This window comes from Hirundo rustica, chromosome 4, assembly GCF_015227805.2.
Source record: "Hirundo rustica isolate bHirRus1 chromosome 4, bHirRus1.pri.v3, whole genome shotgun sequence".
Lineage (NCBI taxonomy): Eukaryota > Metazoa > Chordata > Aves > Passeriformes > Hirundinidae > Hirundo > Hirundo rustica.
In genome coordinates, this window is record NC_053453.1 from 11,321,522 (window position 1) to 11,345,334 (window position 23,813).

Below are 23,813 nucleotides of genomic sequence, written 5' to 3' on the forward strand. Positions count from 1 at the left end.
GCTTGGCCACTAACTCCTGTAAGGGTATATGCCCAGTGCATGCAGATGCCCAGCCAGATTTAAGGCCAGATATAAGAAATATTGCCAGGAATTAACTTGTAAAAATCCAACCTATTCTGTAATAATGTATTCAAACTTTTAAGGAAGGAAAGGTGGCAGCAGCCTTGTGAAAGTCCACAAGGCTTTGCCAGTCTAGGCAAGGATGATGAGCAGAAATGCTTCCTGCCCTGAAAGTGCAGATGTGTGCTCCTCGTTCTGTCTCCTCAGCCTATATTTTTTTTGGTGCTTGTCTGTTCCTGCTGTGGTGTCTGCAGGTTGGATTCAGAAGCCTTTGCTGTGGAGCTCAGGTCAGCACCAGGCAGAGCACTGGGAACCGCTGTTGCTAAGAGCAGCCCGTCCTCTCCCAGTTGCATGTGTGCCTTGACAAGGTCAGAGCACGATTCAAGAGTGAGAGATGCACAAAAGCAGAGAAGGCTTGAAATTAAATAGTCTTTGAAGGTTTTTCTTAACTAGTCTCACTCTGGCACAGACCCCTGCCTTAGAGGGGTGATCCAGTGGAATAGCAATGACCTAAAGCTACTGATCTACCTACTGAAACATGCAGGGAGGAAAATTTATCTCAAAAATGATGATATGAGAATATCTGGGCTGCAGATAAATGTTTGTAAAAGATCTACAATAACATTATAAGAATGAGGACTTTTTTTTTTTTTTTTTTCCTCTGATTAAAACTGGAGCTTTTTTCTGAAGTACTGAATGCTTCGCAGAAACAAAAAAAAAAGTGGAAAAATCCCGGTGAGTGAGACCTTCATCTCTCCTCTCATTTATTACTTGTACCAATGGAGTAGCTGTCCTAATTAAAAAGAACTTGCCCTTTCAAACAGAGGAGTTGAATTCTGATCCAAATGGCCTTGTAGAAACGAAATTGGTGAATGAAGTCATTACTCTAATTAACATTTATGCTCCTGATGTTAACAATGTATTTGTAAAAGGAACCAGTAGCATAGATATTACTCTTTAACCATCTAATGGTCTGGCTTGAGTAGTGATTTTAATTGCCCTTTGGTTTTCAGTTTAGACAGATCTGCCAAGGGTAATTGCATTGTAAATCAGGTATCTCACGAAATTCACGAATGAGCTAATGAACGATAGTTATTTGTGAGATGAAGCTGATAATGCTTATTTAGATAAATGGTGTACTTGTGTGTTCTGTGTTCCATATGGAAGGATGTGACCATTCAACAGTAACTAGGTTACAATGTCTTGGCTGTTACTCAATCTATTCCAGAGTTTTATCTTCTGTTTTCCTGGAAGTCCCTGGAAGGCTCTTACTGTGATTTGTAATTCACAGAACTGTAGTTTGGAGCCCTGCATTTCTATTTGACTTTGTTTACATACTTCTTGTCTCCCTTAGCATAAATCATAATGACAGCCTAATTGGTTTACATTTCTGAAGCAGTTTGAAATGCAAAGTGTTGAGTAAGTATTCAAGGTTGTTATTACTTTGTGAGTCTTCCCAACCATTTTCTGTCCAGAATGAAAATTAAAGAGAAATAATTTGCCATTTACAAGAGTAAATATAGTGAATCTTGTCACAAGTAATCACTCAAAGATCACAAAAAAAAACAACAACAAAAAAAAACCACAAACACCAAAAACGAAAAACAACCTTTGTTTCACAGAATTGCACTTTTTAAATGCTTGAACTTTGCATTTCCTTCATAACACAGTAAGTCCATTTGCTTCAGTGGAAATAGTTGATTTATGCTCACACAAAAGGGGAATCAGATCCTTGATATCTGTGAGAGGGCACTTTCATGGTAGAATGAAGGTTGTGGAAAACACAGGTCTTCTCTGAAGATTTAGCTATAACTAAAACACTGGGACATTTGATAAACTCAGCATTTGAGATCATGACATGTTTATTTCACAGGAGGGATTTGCACAGTTGTACCAAAAGTTTAGCGATTGTAAGAGTCCTTCATTCACAGATGCATAGTTTACCTAAATTATTTAATATAGCAAATAGATTTTACTTTTTTCATAGAGCACTAACTCATTAGCTTTTTCATAGGATCAAACCAGTGCCTTGTATTACCAGGTCATTTTTTATTAGGTGCAATTTTCAAAAAAATAAAGTCAAAACAAGACAGATACCTTTATTTTCTTTTGTTGCTTCTGCTGGCTCACAGGGCAGACTCAAGAGGTATCCATGACGAAGTAGAGAAGTCTTTTACCCCAGAACAGGATTTTAGGATCAGAAATGAAGCAAGCAGGCAGGCAAAACAAGGACAGCCAACAAAAGGTAGCCTGGGGCAACACAGTGTGTCAATGAGAAAGAGAGAGATAAGAAACACTTGGACAGTTGTGCATGTTGGCTTCAATCTGTAATGACTATGCAGACCACACATCAAAAACATTTGGCTGTCCTTGACAGAGAATGAAAAGAGCACAGATTTTTCAGCTACCTTTTTTTTTTCTTTTTTTTTCTCCCCACAGTCAACCCGATGAATAGCAATTAATTTACTTTACTTCTGTTTTTAATTATTTGTCTAAGGGCCTTCAGGCAGTTATTATATATCATCTTTGAGAGACAAAATGAAAACTCTTGGTCTTTTTACAAGTGTGCTTTCTGCTGTTGGTCAGATGGATCTACAACCCTCACTGTTTTAAACAACATTTCTGTTTAATCTTTCTAACGTAAGTTAAGGCCACCATCAACTGCAATAACACGTAATTCAGTCAGCACTGGCAGCTGCTGCATTTCTGCAGTACCGGGCATGCAGAGATCGCTGTGACCTCGGGATTAGGGTGTCTTTTGGTGCCTGAATTCTGCCAGAGTCAATAAATGACTGCAAAGCACCTATTTTTACCCCACTCCCCCAGCAGTCCTATCCACACTCAGAGATTGAGTAATACGAGTTGGGCAAATGGTGAAATGTCCAGGCTCTGGTGGTGGGTATGGCACATTCTTTACAACCTCTGACCACTTTCTTGGTCATCTCATGTCAAAAAAAAAAGCATTGGTGGAAGGTCAGAGTTTATTTAATGTCTCACCTTGCCTTCCAGGTGAGTGGCTTAGCTCCTGAATGAAGGTGACCTTCCATTCCTTCTTTTGGGAGAATGACATTGTAAAGTTTGTAATTTGTGGGGCCTGAAGAAGAGCATGCCAGAATGCCTTGTTATTCAGCTTAGGAGCAAGAATTAGGAGAAAAGACTCATCAAGCATGATCAAGCTTTTTTATTAGAAATCTTTCATTCAACTTCTGAACTCTTTCTTTCCTTGTTTTTTTGTTTGGTTTTTGTTTTGGGTTTTTTTTCTGCTAATATGTGATAAACTCACCCCAGGCAATATCAATTACTTCATTCCTCAATATCTCTTACTTTGTTTCTAATCAGAAATGTTCTGAATGAATCAAAAATAATTAGATTTTAAAACTTCTTTTTTTTTTTTCCTGACCTAAAGTTGCGTTTTACCATTGGTAGGTTGTGCGGTTTTAGGACATATTCTTGGGGCTCTGGATTGCCTCATCATAGATCTTCATGTAGTAACTGAACTCTGGAGGAACTAAAATGTCTGTTTGTAGCACAAGACCTCATTGGCAGTAAAGTTACGGATTAAAACTTCATGAGAAAGGTAAAGCTCTGTATATCAGTCATTATCAGTCATCTCAGGGTCAAGGTGGTAGCCAGGATATTGTGGTAAAAAATACCACTTTGGAAAGAGTTATCCCACTGGCTTTAAGGAAAACAGGAAGCACAGAGCCTCTGTTAAGTATTAGTTATGGCTTAATATTTTGAGTTGATAATTCCAATTACCTTAAAAAAAACCCTGATGATTCACACTAATATGGCAAAATAACAATCTGTTGATGAAAACAGAATTTATGTAGGTTATTTTTCCCTCTGGGTTTTTTGGGGGGATTTTTTTGGGAAGTTTGTTCATTTGGTTTTTTGTACCTGGAGTCACTGTGAGCCTCTGAGAAGTATTTTTTATTTATTCTGACAACTCCTTAAGGGAAGGCCAATAGGGAACATCTGATTTATTCATGTTGTGCAAGATGACTATCCAGGACAATCTGCAGATGCCTTTTTAGCCACAAAAGGAAAGGATTCCCTATATACCTCTCCAATTGACAAGATAACTTTCTCTGGTAGCAGCTTGAATAAATGAATACAAAAACTGATTGATTACAGGGATCTCTTTTCTTCCTCAGTTTTGAAGAAACTGTCAGATGAAATTAGCAGTCTACAGTGGCTTCACAAGGTTGTCAAGATTTCCAACTATAACACAGAGAAAATGCTACTCTGAAAATGTATAAGGTGTCTATGAACACAGCTTTTAAAATAAGCTTAAAGTCCTTTGAGAAAAGAGGAAAAGAAGACATAGTACTGATCAAACCAGGGGTGGGGGCATTAATCCAGCTTCTTATATCAGTCAAAAGACAGATCAGACAATTGTCATCACCGTAAGACCTCTGCATTATCATTTTTTGAATAAACTTCACCTGGCCCCTGCTTTCCTACACATGGCATTTTCAGATAGATCTGTAGTAACTATGGATTGATTTAACATATGGGTAATCTCTCAGAAACGTCTGGTGTAGTGACTCTATGTTCTTGAAATTCACTCCTATTTATTAGCAAAACTTCATCTGAAAAACTTAGTATACCCTTTCCTTCACACCACCTTTTACAGAAATATAGTTAATTTGTACAACTGAAATGCATTTTATTTTTATTATAGGGAGCTTATAATTTTACTTGCTTTTGTTAGAACATCTTTTATTTCTGTAACTTTTTTTCCTTTCAAATCTGGGCCAATGCTGTATGCACTAAACTTCTTAACCACATGATGAGCACTGCATGACATTCTATTCCTTCAGTGCAGTAAATGATTCTAGCTTTGCTTATTATTTAGGAGAAAGAAGCTGTTGCTATACAGTGAGATGTCTGCATTAAGGCCAGTATGACTCTAAAAAGAATAGTAATTTGTAACAAAATGGCTCTCTGATTTGCATTAATCAGTAATAAATTTCATTTAACATAATAACTTCCCCTAGACTTATATTTTTTTCTCTTTTTTAAGCCTTCTGAAGCTTCAGAAACATTCATTTCCGTGGCCCAGACTGAACTAGATAAAATTTTGTCTAGAAATGTTCTTAGACTTTTCTCATCTTTACAGATAATTTGTAAGAGTGTAAAACCATGTAGGCACTACTGTCAAAAGGGAGGGACTCTGCTGCAAGCTGTTCTCTAATATGGCAAAGGATTTTTAGTTCTACAAGAATCTTAGCCATAATTCTATAAAATATAAAGGGGAAGCATAAAATCTTGCTTAGCCTAAATCTTAAATGAAGGAAGAAAGTAACAGCATGATTTAGTGAGTTGTGACCTTGGTCATTAAGGGTCTGAATCATGACCTCTACCATTAGTAAGCTTAAAGGTGTCTGGACCTTCTTGTAAAGTAACAACCAAAACCCAAGTACGCTTCTAGAGGTCAGTTAATGTCATCTAAGTTCACCATCAGGGCAGATGGGGGAGAGAGGTCATTATTTTAGATACTGAATTTCTAAGCAGGAAAAGTGAATTTAGGTTAAAACCCACTCTCTGTATCACTTAAGGATCATGCATATTTAGGGACAAGTGATTACTCAAGGGTCCCATGCAGACAGCAACAGCCAGCTCACAATTAAAAAGATAAATGGGGTGAGAAGAAGTATCTTGGCATCTGTGCTTAGCTGCAGCAAAGAACACGCTGTTTAGGATTTGAACCCTGTCTCTTTTCTGGGAAAGCAGAGGTTTCAGATTATACTGCTGCCTTTTAGAAGATGAGATCAGATGACAGAATTGCTTTACAGTGTGCAGAACACTATAAAACAGTTACTAATGTATTTATCAAGCTATGTTGTTGCATAATCTTGTTCCAATAGCCTGCATTCGTACCTTTGTGATTCCTATTTTTGAAGTCCAAATTTCATTTTGTATTAATTATTCAATCCTGGCCCTTTGTCCATGATTTCCCTTAAGTATGTAAGAGTAGCCTTTTCAAGAGGTCTGTCTAGATTTTCACTTCTGGTACACTGTGCTCAGCAGAACATCAAATTACGAAAGTTAAAAGTCATTTCATATTTGCTGGTGGTTGGGGGATGTGTGATGATGTGTAGTGTGTGCAGCACTCTGCTGCATCTGATAAGCTGTCCTCTCTCTTCTAGGCCATTATCTAAAACTGATGTGTTCTGCTTCTCAGAAAGAAATACAAACTTGAAGAATATTTGTGAGAAATAAGGTCAGGACCTTAATCTTAGAGGAATCTTAAAGCAAGACAATTCCCTCTCTGTAGTCACCTCCACCTGGACTTAACACAGGATGGTTTATAGTTACTTTATCTGAAAGGTATTTACACCTTCAGCCCATGGGATTCCCACATCTGACAGGAGAACTGTTATTTCCCAGCTATGAGAGATTCAATGCTCAAGGGGATTGTATCTTCTCACATTGTTGGTTTTGGTAGAAGTTAAAGAGATGATGAAAACAGTTCCGGCAGTACCTGATTTGTAAAGGTAAAATTGTTCTTTCTGCTTGTTTCTTATACTCTTACATAGAGCTTTAGGGATTAGTCTTGCATATGTGCCTAAATTTGCAGATGGGAAAACAGCTAGAAGATTAATTAGCAAAATCTAAGGAATGCAGAGTATTTATAGGATAAAGCCACCCTGGTACTTAAAAAGGTGGGAGAAAAAAAAGAATGCTTTCATGAAAAGGAAAAGCAGCTATGTAAAATGGAACTATGGAAACAGTGATGAAGAAATCTTAGAAGTCTGAACTCTCTGAAATATGCTGAAGTGTGAAGTGATACTTCTGACGAAAATATATTTTTAAAAATGAGAGCTAACTTATGTATGTCTTAATTTTGGGATCTTCGAAATTTCTGAAAGTCAGACCATGCCCTATGCTTATCTGCTGTATTCTATCACCACCTTAATGTTAAAGAACATTCATTTGCGACTGATATTTATCTTGAAAAATACCACTTAAGAAATAAAAAACAAACTCGTATATCCTTACTTATAAAGTCTTTCCCAGTCTGTATGGATGGAAAGCAGATGTTTTTATTGGGGGCAGTTGGTGTCCAACAGTAAGAGAACAGCAATTTTGTCATGTTGGAAGGTTTGACCGCCCGTCTTGTCTCCATGGCTGTATTTGTGAATTTAGAAGCTTCCTCTGCTTTTGCATTCATTGGGGGCCGGAACACTCTTGGGCAAAAATCCTCAGCTATAATTAGTGACTTAATTTTAATGTAGATGAACAGACAATCCTGAAGCCAGTTATTAAAATGTCATTACTTGACACAGAAGTTAGCATATTTGCCTGTCTGTTAGCAGAAGCTGCAGAGACCAGTCCGAATGAGAATTCTGTCTGGGGAAGAGGCACAGCAGCACAAGGCATCAAAAGTCCCCCAGCCGCTGGGAAACAGCTGGATACCCCTGCCAGAAAATGCTGAAGTGTTTCTTGGGAATGCACAGGCAATAACTATGACACCTCTGTTCTAGCAGGATCCTGGGATGTCCAAAAAGTATTTCTTCTGAGTAACTTGATTTATAGCTGAAGCCCAATGCAGTTAGGAAATATAAAGGGGAGAAAAAAAACAGACTTTGTAACAAGTAGCCTTGGGGATGTCGATATCGAACAAGTATGGAATTAGTTCTGTGTATCATGTGTAATTCATTCAGACAGCACTCCCAAAGTAAATAAATTTTAATCTGTATTTTTAATTCAGACTTTAATTTAACAGCAGGGCTCAGAGAACTAAGAAGTCTGGATTCAAAGGCTTAGTTAGTAAAAAAAGAGCAAAGACATCTCTGGGACCTTCAGTCTTCTGTCTAAAAGAAAATAAAAGTAGCCACAAGGATCATAGTAAAAGTATAACTTTGCTTGTAAATATTTCAGAGAACACAATAGAAGTCAAAATCTGTTGTTTAAAACATAATTGTAAATCTATATTTAATAACTTTTTCTCCCTAAATTCTGGGAGATCTGAACTATGACCTTTCCTATTACTTTGCCATTTTAATGACACAAGTTCATGAGTAAAAATAACACCAATGTAAATCAAAAGGCTTCAGAAGGCTTCATTTTTTAATTCCACTTTCTTTGGAGTCACAGTGAGAGTTCTGCAACTTTAATCCATCAAGCAGCTTTGCAAACTGTCATGAAAATGTATGAACCCAAGAACAGAATCTACTCACCCAACCTTACAGCAATGATTAAAAAAAGCCCTAATTGTAGTATAGTCACCCGTCAAAATAAATTACTCAGGGTGAGTGGGTGAAAAGAAGTTTGCTAGACTTCCTTAAGGAGGTGGTAATTGTCTTGGATTTTGTTAAAATACATCACTAATTATATTTTAACAAAGTCTATGTACTCTTTTCCTCTTTCGGAATTTTATAAGATGATTGTAATAATACAGAGAAAGGGATTTTTCAGTTTTAGAACATTGTATACTTGTGTGTTTTTATTGCAGAGCAAAACAGACATACAAAAAAAATGCTCTAAACTACACGTACAGATGATCAGAAATGTTAGAATAAAGTGAATCAATTGCCACCTTAACAAGAAGGTGGCAATTGACTGGACATACATCTATGGGAAAGTGATGTGTGTGCACAGTGAAGTGAGAGCATGGTGATACCACGTTATTAGTTCATGAAAGTCCACAGACCCTACATTTAAGAATTCCTTCTTGTCTTTGACATCTATTGCATGCAAATGATGCTCAGGAAAGTGGTTGAGTCACCATCCCTGAAAATGCTCAATAAACTTGTAGTTGTGGCACTTAGGGACATGGTTAGAGGTGAACATGGCAGTGCTGTGGTAACAGTTACATTGATGATCTTAGAGGTTTTTTGCAGTCTTAACAATTCCATGGTTTTAATACTAAATCCTTCAAAGAAGATATCTGCAACCCATATTCCTGGGATATGTTGTCCAGGCAAACTTTACACAAAATTTGAAAGTGATATGGGGGTACCCTGCTGGCTACACTGCCAGTGTGTTGGGCCTGCCCTAAACAATACCAAAACCATGAGCTTGTTTTCTTGCTGTCTTCTGGAGCTTAACAGAAAGCTACACTTAAACTTCCATCCCAGGAGTGCACAGGGTATAGACTCTACAGCAGCAGACATCAGCTTCATGTCCCAGGGCTTGCAGGCTGGGGGTCATTATAGATGGAGATATTTTTTTAGGCACTTCCTGGAAGATGATTGCTTTACTTAATACCAATTAAACACAGCATCAGTTAAACACTTAGAGTTAGGTAGAATGAATATAGACCATAATAGTGCATTTGCAGACTCCAAAGCAGGTGAGGAAATAAATATCTTGTTATGAAAAGATCGCTGATTTTCATAGAATCATAGAATAGTTTGAGTTGGAAAGGACCTTTAATGGTCATCTAGTCCAACCCACTTCAATGAGCAGGGACATCTTCAGCTAGATCAGGTTCCTCAGAGCCTTATCCAAGCTGACCTTAAATGTTTCCAGGTATGGGACATCTATTACCTCTCTAGAAAACTTCCAGTGTTTCACTATCCTTACGTTAAAAAAGTCTTCCTTATTATCAAGTCTGAACCTACCCTCTTTTTATTTTAAAACCATTATTCCTTGTCCCATTGCAACGTCTTTTTAAAAAGTCATCATTTTAAGCCCCCTTTAGGTACTGACTGACCACAATAAGGTCTCCCCGGAGTCCTCTCTTCTCCAGCATGAATAAACCCAACTTTAAGACTGTCCCCATGGACTGATGCATCATTTTTGTGTCTCTCCTCTGGACCTGCTCCAGCAGGTCCCTGTCTTTCTTGTACTGAGAATCCCAGAGCTGGTTGCAGCACTGCATGAGAGCACTGCGTGAGAGCACTGCGTGAGAGCAGAGCAGAGGGGCAGAATCTCCTCCCTTGCCCTGCTGCCCACACTGCTTTGGATGCAGCCCAGGATCCAGTTGGTTTTTCTGGGCTGTGAGTGCATGTTGCCAGGTCATGTCTAGATTTTCTCTCACCAGCACCTCCAAGTCCTTCCTGGTTGCCCCATCCCAGGTACAGCACCTTGCAGTTGGTCTTCTTAAACCTCATGGGATGGACTCCTGGACCCACTTATGGAGCTTATCCAGGTCCCTTTGGATGGCATTCTGTTGTACCAACCAAACCACTCAGCTCGGTGTCATCTGCAAATGTGCTGAGAGTACACACAGTTCCACTGGTGCTGTCACTGATGAAGATATTAAACACTATTTTTCCCAATATGGACCCCTGAGGGACACCACTTGTCAGAGTCTTCAAATGGATACTGATTGTAAACAGACATAAACCATGAACAGATGCTTCTTGTTGTATGCAGTTGGCTTCTAGTCATAAATAAATTCAGCCATATTCTTTTAATCAAATTATAAAATATTCATATTTGCTCACATTACTATTTTATTGAAAATTAAGCTCATTTCTGCCTACCTAAAACTCTCTATACCATTATAATCCGTTACATTTCCATTTGTCTGTGAACTGTTAAAATATCAAATGTAACTCAAATCTAGGCAACAATTAGACTTAAGAATATGTCCCCTTAATTTATTTTCAGTAGTCAGTGATCACAAAAGCAAATATGTAGAAGTTTAACATTCGTCATAGCATTTGCAGTTACTGTTCTCATAACTGAAAAATAAGGTTTGTCTTTCATTTCCTAGAGTTGTGGCTGACTCACATAATTTTGACTGATACTTCAGCAATTCAAAGCTGTATAAACAAAAAAAACCCAGATCAATCTAAATGAGGGTGCTGAATAAGCAGAGGCAGGTGTGTATTTGTAGCTGGGTATTGTTTCCTCCTGCTCTAAAAATAAGTGTGAAAAGGAATTTGTCTTTGCTCTGGGCTCAGAATGTGAGTCACACCACAGCTGGAAGTATTCATCCTAAAAGCTTCTGGCTCTGGCACACCTCTTATTTTGTGTCTGGTTGTTCATTTTTACTATAATTTCCTAATTCCTCATCACAGTTTAAACTTTTCGTAACACTTGAATTTTTAAAGTAGAGTTTTTAATTTCTTAAATGAGATCAGTGGAGCTTCAGGAGCAAAGGATGCTCTCAGAAATTATCCCATTTCTCCACAGCCTGATAGCTCAGGCTGGCCTGGCCCAGGAGCTGAAGGAGCACGTGCTCCTCCACAGCCTGGAGTGCAGACGTGGCACAAAGCCCTTCCTCTCCCTTCTCTTTCCAGAAGGATGGCAAGTGGAGATGTCCACTCTATGCTGCATTTTGGATCTTTCCTCACAGAAAGGGAGAGGGACTGGAAGGTCAGGCAGAGGAAAATGCATGTAGGCCAGTCCCTGCAATGGAGCACAAAGCAGAGCACAACATGGGAGACTCACTTCTAACTGTGCCCGATAACTGGGGTCACTGGGTGTAGGCACTGTCAGTATATCTGAGTCTCATTATCATTTCAGCATGTGGATTTTTCTGCTCCTTTACTATCACCCAAATGCTCTTTTTTCTTCCACAAAGGCTTACCTTTTCTCAGGAAGCAAGTTAGGATATTGCTTTATCATCAAACACTTTATCGATAAAATAAGTCTTACTACATCCTGACACAGGTGAACTAAAGTTGAGGGAAAAAGTAAGCTGTTTCGTCCTCCTTATTTCTTCATTTTTCTGCTTCTTGTGACTTTCTGACTTCCTGATCCGGCCTCTGTCATCAGAGCAAGCCTACCCATTAATTTGTCTGACTCTTCCTTGCAGAATCAGGGTGCTGATCAGGGTTCATACAGCTCAGGGGTGGCACGGGATTGGTAACTGTCTTGGCAATTGTCACTGTGTCGTGGCTTCCAAGCTGCTTTGGCAGCCAAGTCAGATAGGTCAGGCCAGACCATCTTGAGTATTCAGCTGGGAGCACTGAAGCAATCAGGGGCAGCAGCCAGATGGATTCAGCAGTGGTGCTTTTTCTGCACTGCCTGTCTGCACAGAGGCTTTGATTCAGGCCCAGCACGAAGAACTTCACTTAGGCTTAAACTGACCTCTTGACCGTGCAGGGTTGGCAGGTGAGTATACACAAAATTTTTTGAGTACAACAAGGAGGGACCTGAGTAAAGAGCCGCTGCACTTAGTCAAATGGAGGGAAAATGTCTCTACTACTGCCCCTTGGTAGATCACAGAATCACACAATCACCAAGATTGGAAGAGACCTGTAAGATGTTAAGGCATAAAATACAAGAACATGGAAAGCACGCAGAGTTACATTCTGCACTCTACCAATCTGATTGTATGGAACTCTTGATTCAGAATTCGGACCTTTACGTTTAATAGGCTTTCATGGTCTTTTTTTCTTCTATGACTTTCTATAATTGCTTTTTGACTGCATTTATGATACTGGCAGCATCTGATGGTGAATGCCACTATTCTCTTATGCTGTGTTAAAGTAAACCACTTCCTTTGCTTGTTTTAAACCTGTAAATTTCATTGGGCATCCTCTTGTTCTCAAGTAGTGGGCAGCCAAGCATCCATTCATTGATTTTCTAGGCACTTTCCCAGGGTTGTCCTGTTTATATACATATCTGCCATATCCCCCCTCAGTTGTTCCATTTCCAAGCTGAAAACTCAAAATCAATTTAAGCAGTTCCAAGCTTTAATTGCCCTTCTTTAGTTCCCCCCTGTAGTTTTTGAGAGGCAAGTACCAGAACAGCAGGCAGTATACAGAAGAGAGAGGGTACTATGTGGTTTTGTATAGTGCTATGAAGGTGTTGTCTGTTTTGTGCTCCGTTCATCGAAAAAAAAAAAGAAAAAACAAACTCCTAACTGCTGTTTTTTCTGACTGCCAACAAGCATGGGATTTGTGTTTCCTTCTAGTACACTTCCTTTTTTTAAACTTTTTTTTTAATAATTCCTTTTTAAAAATTAACTACAGTTGAAGTTGTTTATTTGGTGCTCCATTTTTACCAACAGGAAAATGAATTTCAGTACTTTATGATTAGTGTTTCAACAATAACCTACTGAACCAGCCTGGCTTTGTTCAGGGAAGATGAAAAAGATATCAGAGATTTTCAAAATTTCATGGCAGCAAAAGTTATGGGTTTTAAACATTTAGTCTCTATATTATGCCTAAGTATAGCATTTGCCAAGGTTTTATGAGGCTCCCATTATCTCTAATGTCCCAAGTCTTAAGTAAGGAATTTCAAGAAACTGAGAATCTCTTCTTGATGAAAGATACAGTTTGCATCAATTCTAACTTTTCCATAATAGAGTATTGCTCCATTGAAATGCCTGCACCTCTCACCCTATATATTTTTTCCACTGGGGTTTAACTAATTTTTTTTTCACGACAAGCTGATTGTATTGATATGTAAACAGTTTCTTATTTTTATTTGCATTGTTTGTGCATGTTTTTGAATTAAAGGTGGAGATCAATAGGTAGGTAGCAAGAAATAATTTAAAACTCACCTTTAAATCATTGATCATTGGTTACTGGATCATAAAGGACACAAAGTGTTATGTTATAGGACAGAAGTTGGAAATTATACAGCAATTTCAGTCTGAAACAGAATGAGTTAAATCCTCTTTGGCCCCTGATCTTACATGTGCATTTTTTTCTTATATTTTAATATATGTGATATTCACAGGTTTGGGGTTTTTTGGGTTTTTTTTTGGTGAATTTTATCTCTTCTCTCACTAGTGCATACAGTCAGTCAAAGTGGAAAAGTGTCTAATATTTTAAAATAACATGAGAGTGTCCTTCAGTTAAAACACCTCATCTACAATTCAGGATATTAGCATTACTGCTAATTACTACTGCACTCAATTTTGTATGACAATGACAAAACTAAGAGTGAAGGAAATAAGCCAAGGTACTTCACTTTAGTTTCACAGTTTGTGTCACACTGGTACGATATCCCTGGGATATATCTTCTGATATTTATGGAATCAGTGGAAATTAGTGCATATTTGACAAGTTTTTTCAAGAGTAAGGCCTCTGAGGCACGGATTAAGACTGGCAAAATAGATTAGGCCAGGGAGCTTTTTTAATTGAGGAATCCTTTTTTCAAAATATCTGATTATTCAGATATTACCTTCAATAAATGTTACATGATATTAGAGCAATACAAAAGCAGCCTTCTGACTGAGCACTGTTGGTTTTGAGGTACTCTCAAAACAGCCTGTACTGGCAGAGAATAGAAATCTGACTGCAAATAGATCTGATCTTGACATTTTTGGGAGGTACAGTTTTGTGAGTGGATCATTGTAGATTTCTTTTTTCCCCCTTAGAGCCCAAATCCCACTCCCCTGCTTTAACTCTGGCAGTCAGAGAACTCCCACAGTCACCCCTACAGAGCCAGATCTCATTGTCCTACTGGACCTCTTGGTTAAACCTGCTGCCATCTCACAAAATCCAAAGAAAATCTGCAGTGAGTCAAAGTTTCGTTCAGACATCTCTAAGTCCAGAGTGACTGTGTCATTTAACACAGCACATTTTTACTGTGTATTAAAATTAGAGAAACATCTGTTATTAATATTGTTTTGCTAAACTGCTGTGAAAAATTCAATGAGTAATCAGTAGTTGCAAGGCTGCTCAGTTACTTACCTGTATTGAGGTGGTCATGTGGCTGAACATTTTAAGTCCATAGAAACACACAGAAATACAAGTGCCAGTAATAATTTTTATTCTTCCTCTAAAATGAATTTTATGATGGTTTACTGTGCATGTATAACATATGCATTTATTTTTGTCATGCCTTTGTAGTTACAATAATATTGTCAGTTGCTACTGCTATTTGATCATACAGAAGTCCTAAATAGTGCGATAAGAAATTTAAAAATGGTCATAAGGTCTACAAATATTGTCATCAGCTTGATATGCTTACAGAGGTTTGGTTTTTTAGGTTTTTTTGGCATGGGGAGGGAGTGGGGAGAGGTGGGAGGGAGGAAAGTTTCTCAGACCTGGACAATATTTTTATTTTCCCATAATAACTGCTATAAATCTACTCGTAAAACAGCCTGTTTGTTGCCCTTCAATACACTTACAGATGAAAAAACTGCATAAACCCCATATTTTCATCTTTATGTCTTATATTAGTATTTCTGTTTCTTTCTAGAAAGCAAATGCTTTTTAAAATATAATTTAATTATGTTACCGATCTATTTTTAACCATATTTTTATGAAAATTTTGTGGCATCAGTAAGACACTAATTTTGAGATCAGATGTGCTAGAAATGCAAACATACAGATATTGATAGCTAAGATAGGACAGTGGTCCATCTACTCCAATAATCCTTCTGACTGAAAGTAGAAGACTCAGAGGAAGTTGCCAGAAATTTCAGAAGACGCAAATAGAGGGTAATCTGTCAGCCACCTTAAGTCTTCTCAGAATTCCTTAGTACTTTGAGATAATGTTAAGCCCTAAAGCATAAGGTTTCAACTTTCTTTGAAAATATATTAGCATTAACTATTACAAATTTTGAAGTCATGAATAGCAAAAATTTGATAAATATGAAAAACAAGATAGTGAAAGTTTTACTGAAAACTGCAAACCCATGAGTCATTGCATGATTTTTTACTTCATGAGCAGGTGAGATAATTTGAGGGAGTGAAAAGAAATAACATAATAAATAATATTCTTATCATCATTTTGATCCTAAAGAAACTCTTGTTTTGTGGCATAGGTGTTGCAAAACAAAATTAACTAATGTTTTGAAATAAGGGAACAGCTCTGGTACACTACTAGTTGGTCAGGTATTTGGATGAGAGGAACGTAAACTTAACCTATTTTAGTTTCAGACATTGTTAATGAGATACATGATTGGATTACTTGTGCTATCACCAAGAAAATTAATTACCATTCAGGAAAGGTAAACATTCAATTTGGCACAAAATAATTTGAACTATTCTTTATTTTAGCTGACGAGCCAGATCCTACCTCACACATCCATTAATCTAAGACAAAAGAAGCAGCAGCAGCCGCCTGTGTATTTCTGCAGTCTTATGTGTTATTCCTTTTCTTTTCTTTCCAGACAACTATTACGGCACTCCGAAGCCTCCAGCAGAACCGGCTCCGTTGCTGTTAAATGTGACAGACCAGATCCTCCCAGGTGCCACTCCCGGGGCTGAAGGCAAACGTAAAAGGAATAAGTCTGTGAGCAATATGGAGAAGACAGGCATTGAACCACCAGAGGAAGAAGAGGAAGAAAGACCTGTGGTCAATGGAAATGACGTGACAGTGACACCAGGTCTGTTCTTCCTTCTTACTTTGCAGTGAGTTTCTGTTGTTCAGAGTCCCCAGTTACCTCCTTCTGCAGTGAGAATATGCATGTTCAGGTAAGGATGTTCTTGCAAGAGGGAAAGGCAGGAATCCTGAATATTAGGATTTTTCTGAAGCCTAAAAAAAAATTACTCAACCTCTATTTTGGGGAGTCATCTCACCTCAGCTACTGTAAAGATTTCTGTCTCTGAACTAGTAGATAAACCCTCTTTATCGACCAAAGAGAAAAATACCTTCTTTCTGAACATGGATTGTGACCTGGTTTAGATTTCTAGGTTAGGAAATTATTCACAAGTGCCAGTTCCTCTCTGTTGACTATAGAGGGAGTCTAGAGGACTGCAATTTGTTCAGATAAATAATCTCTGTGTTTTGGGTTTTCTTGTTCTCAAGACTCACAAGACTGTTCAGCACTTTATGAAATGAACTTTTGTAAACTGCCATGAGGACTTAGCAATATAGTGGAAGGCTAAAGTCACCACATTAACAAAGTTGTGTCAGTGCCATTAAAACTTAGCTGGCAATTTTCAGGAGTGTTTCAGAGCTTGCATAAAGCTGATAAGGGTTTCAGATGTCAAGTACTAAAAGACAATTGTTTTACTGCTTGGAGCACAGTGCTTCCAAAAAAAAGGGGGTTCTGGGTGCTGGCTGGTATCTTGCGTGAGAGCACTCCAGCTTATTCTGAAGCAGGTAATCAACTTCCCACTCAAACTATCAGCAAGACAATATTTTACAGAATTTAATAATTCTTATCCTGAAATAGAATTTAAGAAATTATTTTGTTGTTCTTCATGTAGCAAATTAAATTCAGATTTTTATATGTCTGAGAAATAATTTTCTGAATCCTTTTTGGTAAACTTAGAGATTCAGAAACAGATTGTTGAAATAGAAGTCTAGTGACAATCACATAGATGAGAACATAAAATGAAATATTGCAAGTTCTCTAAATGCATAGGTTACTGTGAAACAAAAAATCTATTACCTAATCTTCTAAGCTCTGTAGAAGGATTTTCATACTGCAAAGTCTATATATACCTTTTAAATTCCTGCTTCGTTACAAGGTATACTGAATTTGGTATCTTCCCATGCAGGATGACTTTGCCACACGCTTTTCTTTAGCAGTTGCCTACCATTACATATAAGGGAAAATTCCTGTGCAGAATCCATCCCCATCTACCAGGGGTGTCCAAGAGCAGTGGGGTGAGGGTGGGTCTGGTTCTTTCCCCTTGGCTCTCCATAGGGCTGCAGTGTTGCTCCCTGGCCACTGCCGCCACATGCTGCACAATCCTTGCTCATCCCTTCCACACAGGAGTGCATCTGTTGGCGTTGCTCTGGCGCTAAGTGCCGTCCCTGCACAGCGAAGCAGGAAAGGATGAAGCCCAGAGATTCTAACATCAGCACTGCCGCTGTTGCCAGGATACTTCCACAGAGAAAGAGGCAAAGGCAGGATTTGGTCTCTGATGTGTATTGTAGAAATCGTTAGAAAGATCATTCTTTGTAGTTATTCAAAATGTGCCTACACATAAGAGACCATTGCTGAGGAGCAAATTCTAGGACAATATGTTTCAGCTCCAAGTGGATCAAGAGGCAATATTTACCTGCATTTTTCCTTGAATTCTTCACCTACAATATGCTTCTCCTGGGAAATTTCTGTGTGAACAATGACTAGGCAGCACCCAAGAAGCAGGCACTGGCATGTGCTGTGTAACAAAATGAAATACACGAGCATGGGTGTAAGACAGCCCCCCCTCTTCCCCCTCCTCTCCTCCCTAAAGTAAATCCTGTTGGTGGCCAGCAGAACAAGCAGTGCCTGTGTTGGCTCTCATGGTTTTATAAGCAGGGTTTTGTTGTTCAGTTACACTGATTGAGGACTTTGGGGATTGGAGCAAAGCAGCTCTGTACATACATGCTGTGTTGCCTTTGTTGGGCAGTGTGGCTCCCACAGACCCTGTTACTGCAGTCATTTTCTCTGTGAGTTGACAGAGGCTTAGTCACCTCTAAAATGTCAGTGCATTTGTAGTTTGTGTCTTTAAACAATCCAGAAAAACAGAATATTTTAATTAACTTATTTTTTTAAGTCTTGGTGGTGAGAGCATTTTAGTTTTGATAAAGAATCAGCAAATGTAGGACATTTGTTGTTGCCAATTCTTTTAGAAAGTGTGTTCTATTTTAAATACTTCACTTCCAGGAGGAGGCTTTTATTAATTAAAAGACTCCTGGGACAGCTAAAACATTGATTCATTTTTTATAGATGCTCAGCAATTTAATGGCTTATTAACTGCATATCTGAGCCTGTCAACTCAAAGGACTGCTCTAACACATAGGACCATGAGGTTGAAATAGTAACAGATCTAAGACGATTCTGAAGAAAATAAACCCATCCTTATCACTCCAGTTAAGCAATATCTGTGGCTGCAGAGATTTTTGTGGTTTTGGTCTGAATTTTCAAGCAAATTTTCAGTGTATGTTAGCATAATCTGTGCAAGTGTTGAGCTTTAGCAATTTTTCATTAATACCATCCATATGCCTTGCTTGTGTCTATCAAATTTCCCTGAGCCAGCTGGATATGGACAAAGTGATCATAATTCTGTCCAATATGTTTATTCTTTCTGATTTGTGTCACCTGTCCTCAGCCCAGAAGCCCCCAGGAATCCCTCTCAGTGCTTTGGGATGGGGCTTTTGGCCCTTTTAGGATGGAGCACTCTCAGTCCTTCATCCTGGATTAAGCTCCCTCAGGACAAAACAGTATGATTTCGGAGATGGGATTTATCTCATCCAGCTTTAGTAAATTATATGACTAAATTCCTTACTTTTTTGTTTGAGCTATTCATCTCTGATCTGTTGATACAAAAATAAAATAAGAAGGAAAAAAAAAAAAAGGAAGTGTAAGAGAGCATAGCTGCTTTAGATATACATTTTAGGGGATCACCTCTACAATTTAGAATGATTAATTCCGCCTACAGATACCGAAGAGCTTAAATGGCTAAATTTAAATGAAGAACCTTACTATTTTCCAAGAAACATGTGAGAAACATAATCTATAGATTAACTGTTTAGATGGGAAAGTCTAGACTTAGTATTGGGTTTCTTACGCTTTGTGCAATTGTCCTCATTACTGGGTGAGAGATATTGCACCTGAGAAGACTTTCCTGATGGACACTGTGTTGAAATCAATGATTTCTGCAAAACTGGTGCTTTGACCAAAGAGGTAAAAAGGGTCTTGATCAAATTGTCGCCAGAAACTTGTCAGACATTCAACAATTTTTACTGCTGTCACTGTTTATGTCTGCAACCAATTGAGTCAGTCTCCTTCACAACCAGCATCAGTATTTGGCACTGTGTTGGTCATGTCACATTTGCTTTCCACTGCTGACTGATGAAGTTTATCATCAAACTCCAGAAGAATCACTTTAACATTGAAAGCGTGGTTATCTATGTGCATTATTCTGACAGTACTTGAGCAATGATAAGTTGCACGCAGAGAATGAAGTTCTGTCAGGCTCAAATTAATTGAGGCTTAAGATATGACATAAAGTTTCAAAATTATCATTCCAGGCCTTAGGAATGAACAAAAGACCAGAGTCCCAGTGCCATCAATCACCATGCAAGGTGCACTAGTCCCAGGCAACAGGTTGAGTTTATTGTTTTATTATTACACTGCAAATACAGCCAGAGGCATGAAAACAACAAACATATAAAGCTTCAGAAAGCCATAAGATTTAAAAACATACAAAAGTTGGTATCCATTTCTTTTTCTAGGTGTATTCTTTAAACTTGATTTATCACAACTAAGTCACATCCTATGACCCACACAATACCCTGCTCTCACCCAGACTCCATGACTCCTGCTTTCCTTGCCCAGGTCAGCTCCTGGTTCTCACTGTCAGGAGTCAGTGAGAGAGGTGCCTCCATACCAAAGCACCAAGCCCTGAATATGGCTCCAGTTCTATGGAAAAGGGAAAAACTCCAAGGCAGCACAGTTATATCTTTACAAGAAGACACACACATATATTGGCAAACACATATGTTGGCAAACATGAGTTAAACTACTCCTGTATCCAACAGTTATTTTAAAAGGATGGGTTCTTTCCTGTACAGAATTTAAGAAATTAGCCATTTGATAAAATAAGGGTATAAAGATATGAAATACTTTTATTCAGAACTGCTAAAACCACCCTATAAATTACTATTTAATAATACTTTTCTTTTTTTCTTTGTTGATATTACTTGAGTCATATTAGTTGGTTCTTTTTGATGAAGAGACTAATTTTTTTAACTTCTCTGCATGAATAATCTGCAGCATTGAAATAAAGGAATAAAGTGACAAGGTCCTCTTGCATGTTTAGATGGCAAATTTCAGGAATTAGACTGTAAATAATAGAAACAATTTCCACCTTTTTTTTTTCTGTCATCTTGATTGCTGGGATTTGTCAATACAGTTATTGAAAATCACGCATCAGACATCTTCAGACCTATTGAAAATAAGATCTTGAGGAAGAACACATATTAGAGATATCATGGTAAAAGCTCAGGACACAGTAGTGTTACCACATCTGTGCTCTATCAGATGAATTGGCTGATCAATAGTCAATTGTGTGTGATGCACCTGGGCCCCAGATGAATTTGTTCTGCTGTGATCATATCTGCCTTTTGATCTTATGTCTTATATTCTGTTTAATCTGCATGTCTTCCTTCCTGTGGTAGAAATGTGGTCAAGGCTGCAGGCAGCCTCAGGAATACAACTCACAGATCTGTTAATAATGCCTGAAGCAGATGAGGACTTTTGCTTTGCAGAGATAACAACAAAACACCCCAAAAATTATTCAGCAATTATTACATTGTCCTAATCTCAGGGCAAGTGGGGGCCATGTATAATCTCTGCTTTACAGGAAGATTTTACGTATTTGAAAATGCTACAGACAGACAGATTCATGTTTACAAACAGCATGAAATTATTGTAACTTCACATATTTCAAGCATGAGTTAATATTTAGCAACATGAGCTGCATGTGGATGTAGAGCTGTAGATCATTATCCTTTCCAAGATTGAATCTGGGTATTTTTTCATGCTATTCCGAAGGGTTGATGTGTCAGTGCCAAAAGTATTTTTTAAGATCATGAAAGCTGTATATACCATTTATCCCCTAGAAGCAGCACCTTTTACTATGTCATGTAAAGAAAAAAAGGTTAGTTTGATACAATTTCTTCCTGAAAAGTCTTGACAAATATTTATGACTTCTGAAGTATTTACCTGTAGGTAGTTTGATTCTTAGTTCCAATCCTAGGAATTAAAAAGAATGCAGTTACAGTTTCATGAGTCTTCCTCCTCCATTTTTATTTTTACAAAAAGACAAAATGGCCTAATGGATCAAATAATTTCAGAGGAAGCTTAGGTACTCAGAAATTAAGAATATAAACTATCCAAAAACCTAAATCATAGATACTTTGCTGAAACCAGGGTTGTGTTTGTCCTTTCCAAGTTTCTTTTCCCACATAAAGTTTGGAAGGTGCTGCCATTACTTGCCGTGAGTCTGCTTACGTGGTACTCTCTGTACCCTGGGTTCCACTTCATCTAGCCCTGCCTGTAGAGCACAGCTGGTAAATCTGAGTTTCACCTGATCTGTTCTCAGCCCACTCCACCTTCTTTAGCCCTATTGCTGGTGTTAGTCATTTAATCACAGGTGATTTTTTTGTACTGGTGGCTGAGGTAAAAAGAGCACTAATTGCCTTGGAGTTTTTATACATCATAAATTATTAGCTTTCCTTCCCACATAATAGAATGAATCTGCTTTTGGTATTTATTATTATCATTATTATTGATGTTATTTTTGTTGTTGTTATATTATTTTTATATTTATATATATTATATATAAATATATAAATAAACATATATATATTATATCTATTTTATATTATATTATTGCATTTACAGAAAGTTTTCTTGTTGGCCCTAATATCCTGACTGTATCCCACTTTCTAGACTGACTGTTCTGTTTTGCTGTTAGATGGCCTTGTTGTTTTTCTGTGCTCATCCCTAACAATTTCATCTGGCTTTCACCTTTTTAACAATTCTGTCTCAAGCTGCAAATTAATGACTTAATTAAAATTACCTAGGATTATACTTACTATTTTTCTTTTTCATTACAATTTTTACTTGCATTCTGAGTATTGCTTATTCAATCCTTACTAGCTCTCCTAAACTTTTACTACTGCTTGCCACAGTATCACATTTATTGATTCTGTGAGTTAATTACAATTTAGGCCTTCATAAACAGTTTTTTTCATTTTTTTGTTGCTCTTCTTTCTTGCTTTTGTAAGCATCACCAATTAGAGCATCTCACCCAAGCTGTCTTCCACCTTCCTACATTTCACACAGGTGTCTGCATAGTTCCTTGGTCTCAGTGCACTGTTAGATCATTTAATAAATTGTAATCTTCTTGAACTTTACTGTAGACTATGGTGTTGACATGTTGAAGCATTTGGTATTGGCTGTGGGAAACTAAGCCTCCCACAGGTTGTATCAGCAATGAAATCACAACCAATTTCTATGTGGTTAATATATTGCTGAGTTGATGGCTGTCATTGGTTTCTTTGATATATGGACACAGATAAGACAATTAGTGCATATACTAGTTTACATGAAAAGGATGTGTAGTCTGTAGTAAAACAGCAGGGTGTTTTATATATGTGTTTATGAGTACAGTTTGAAAAGTTAAGACGAGACAGTAGAGCGGCTTGGATATGGAGCTGCCTTTTGCTCAGTGCTTACTGCTAGTCTGGAATGTACTCCTGGGACAGAATGAGCCAGAACTCTTGACTAGTTTCTTGTTTCAGCTTGGTTTTATTGCTTTATTTTCTTTTATTGTGTTCCAAATAAAATGCAACATCAGAGAGACCCTTGTGTAAACCAAACAAAATTTTTCTCTTTATTTCAAGACTTGCAGTTCACAGAGACTTGCACCGGGCAAGTTCTTCACCATTAAGATGAACATCCCAAACCTGTAATTTTTCTTCTCTTGTAGAATCAAGTGAACATGAAGAGAAGAGTACAGCTGTCTCAGGTGAGGCATCTACCACCCAGCCTTGTCCTGCACCAGGATATGGTCAGCCTGAAGAAGCAAAGGAGGATACGGATATAACAAAACAGAGTAAACCTGAAGAGAATGATGACTTGGGCCCACTGCCAGATAACTGGGAAATGGCTTATACAGAAAAGGGGGAAGTCTACTTTATTGAGTAAGTCTTATTTCTTCTATTTTTAATAGCTGTGTTGTATTTAACTGGGTGGGGAAATGGTTTGTATGGTGAAGCGGAGCATTGCACTCCTCCTCATTAAAACAGCAGGAATGTTCTGGCTGTCAGGGCTCCTGAGGGCTGGTGGCAATTCCTGCATTAGTGATTTAGATGGAAACCTGCTGGGTTTTAAGATAGGTAACTGGTCTGCTTACTTTGATGGCAGGAATTAAAGATTTTGCTTCTTCTGTTGAAAGCAAGGCCTTCCTGCTCTTCTGGAGCTTTCTGCTGGG

At 38.0% G+C, this 23,813-nt stretch overlaps 1 protein-coding gene across 8 annotated transcripts in view; it reads left to right on the forward strand.

Moving 5' to 3' along the window:
* Positions 1-23,813, forward strand: part of MAGI2 (membrane associated guanylate kinase, WW and PDZ domain containing 2) — a 713,954-nt gene that overhangs the window by 454,397 nt on the left and 235,744 nt on the right. For all 8 annotated transcript variants that reach the window (XM_040061343.2, XM_040061346.2, XM_040061344.2 and 5 more), the window contains 2 exons: positions 16,043-16,258; positions 23,310-23,523. In XM_040061343.2, the coding sequence (XP_039917277.1) occupies positions 16,043-16,258; positions 23,310-23,523 (430 nt within the window). The remainder of the gene's footprint in view (positions 1-16,042; positions 16,259-23,309; positions 23,524-23,813) is intronic.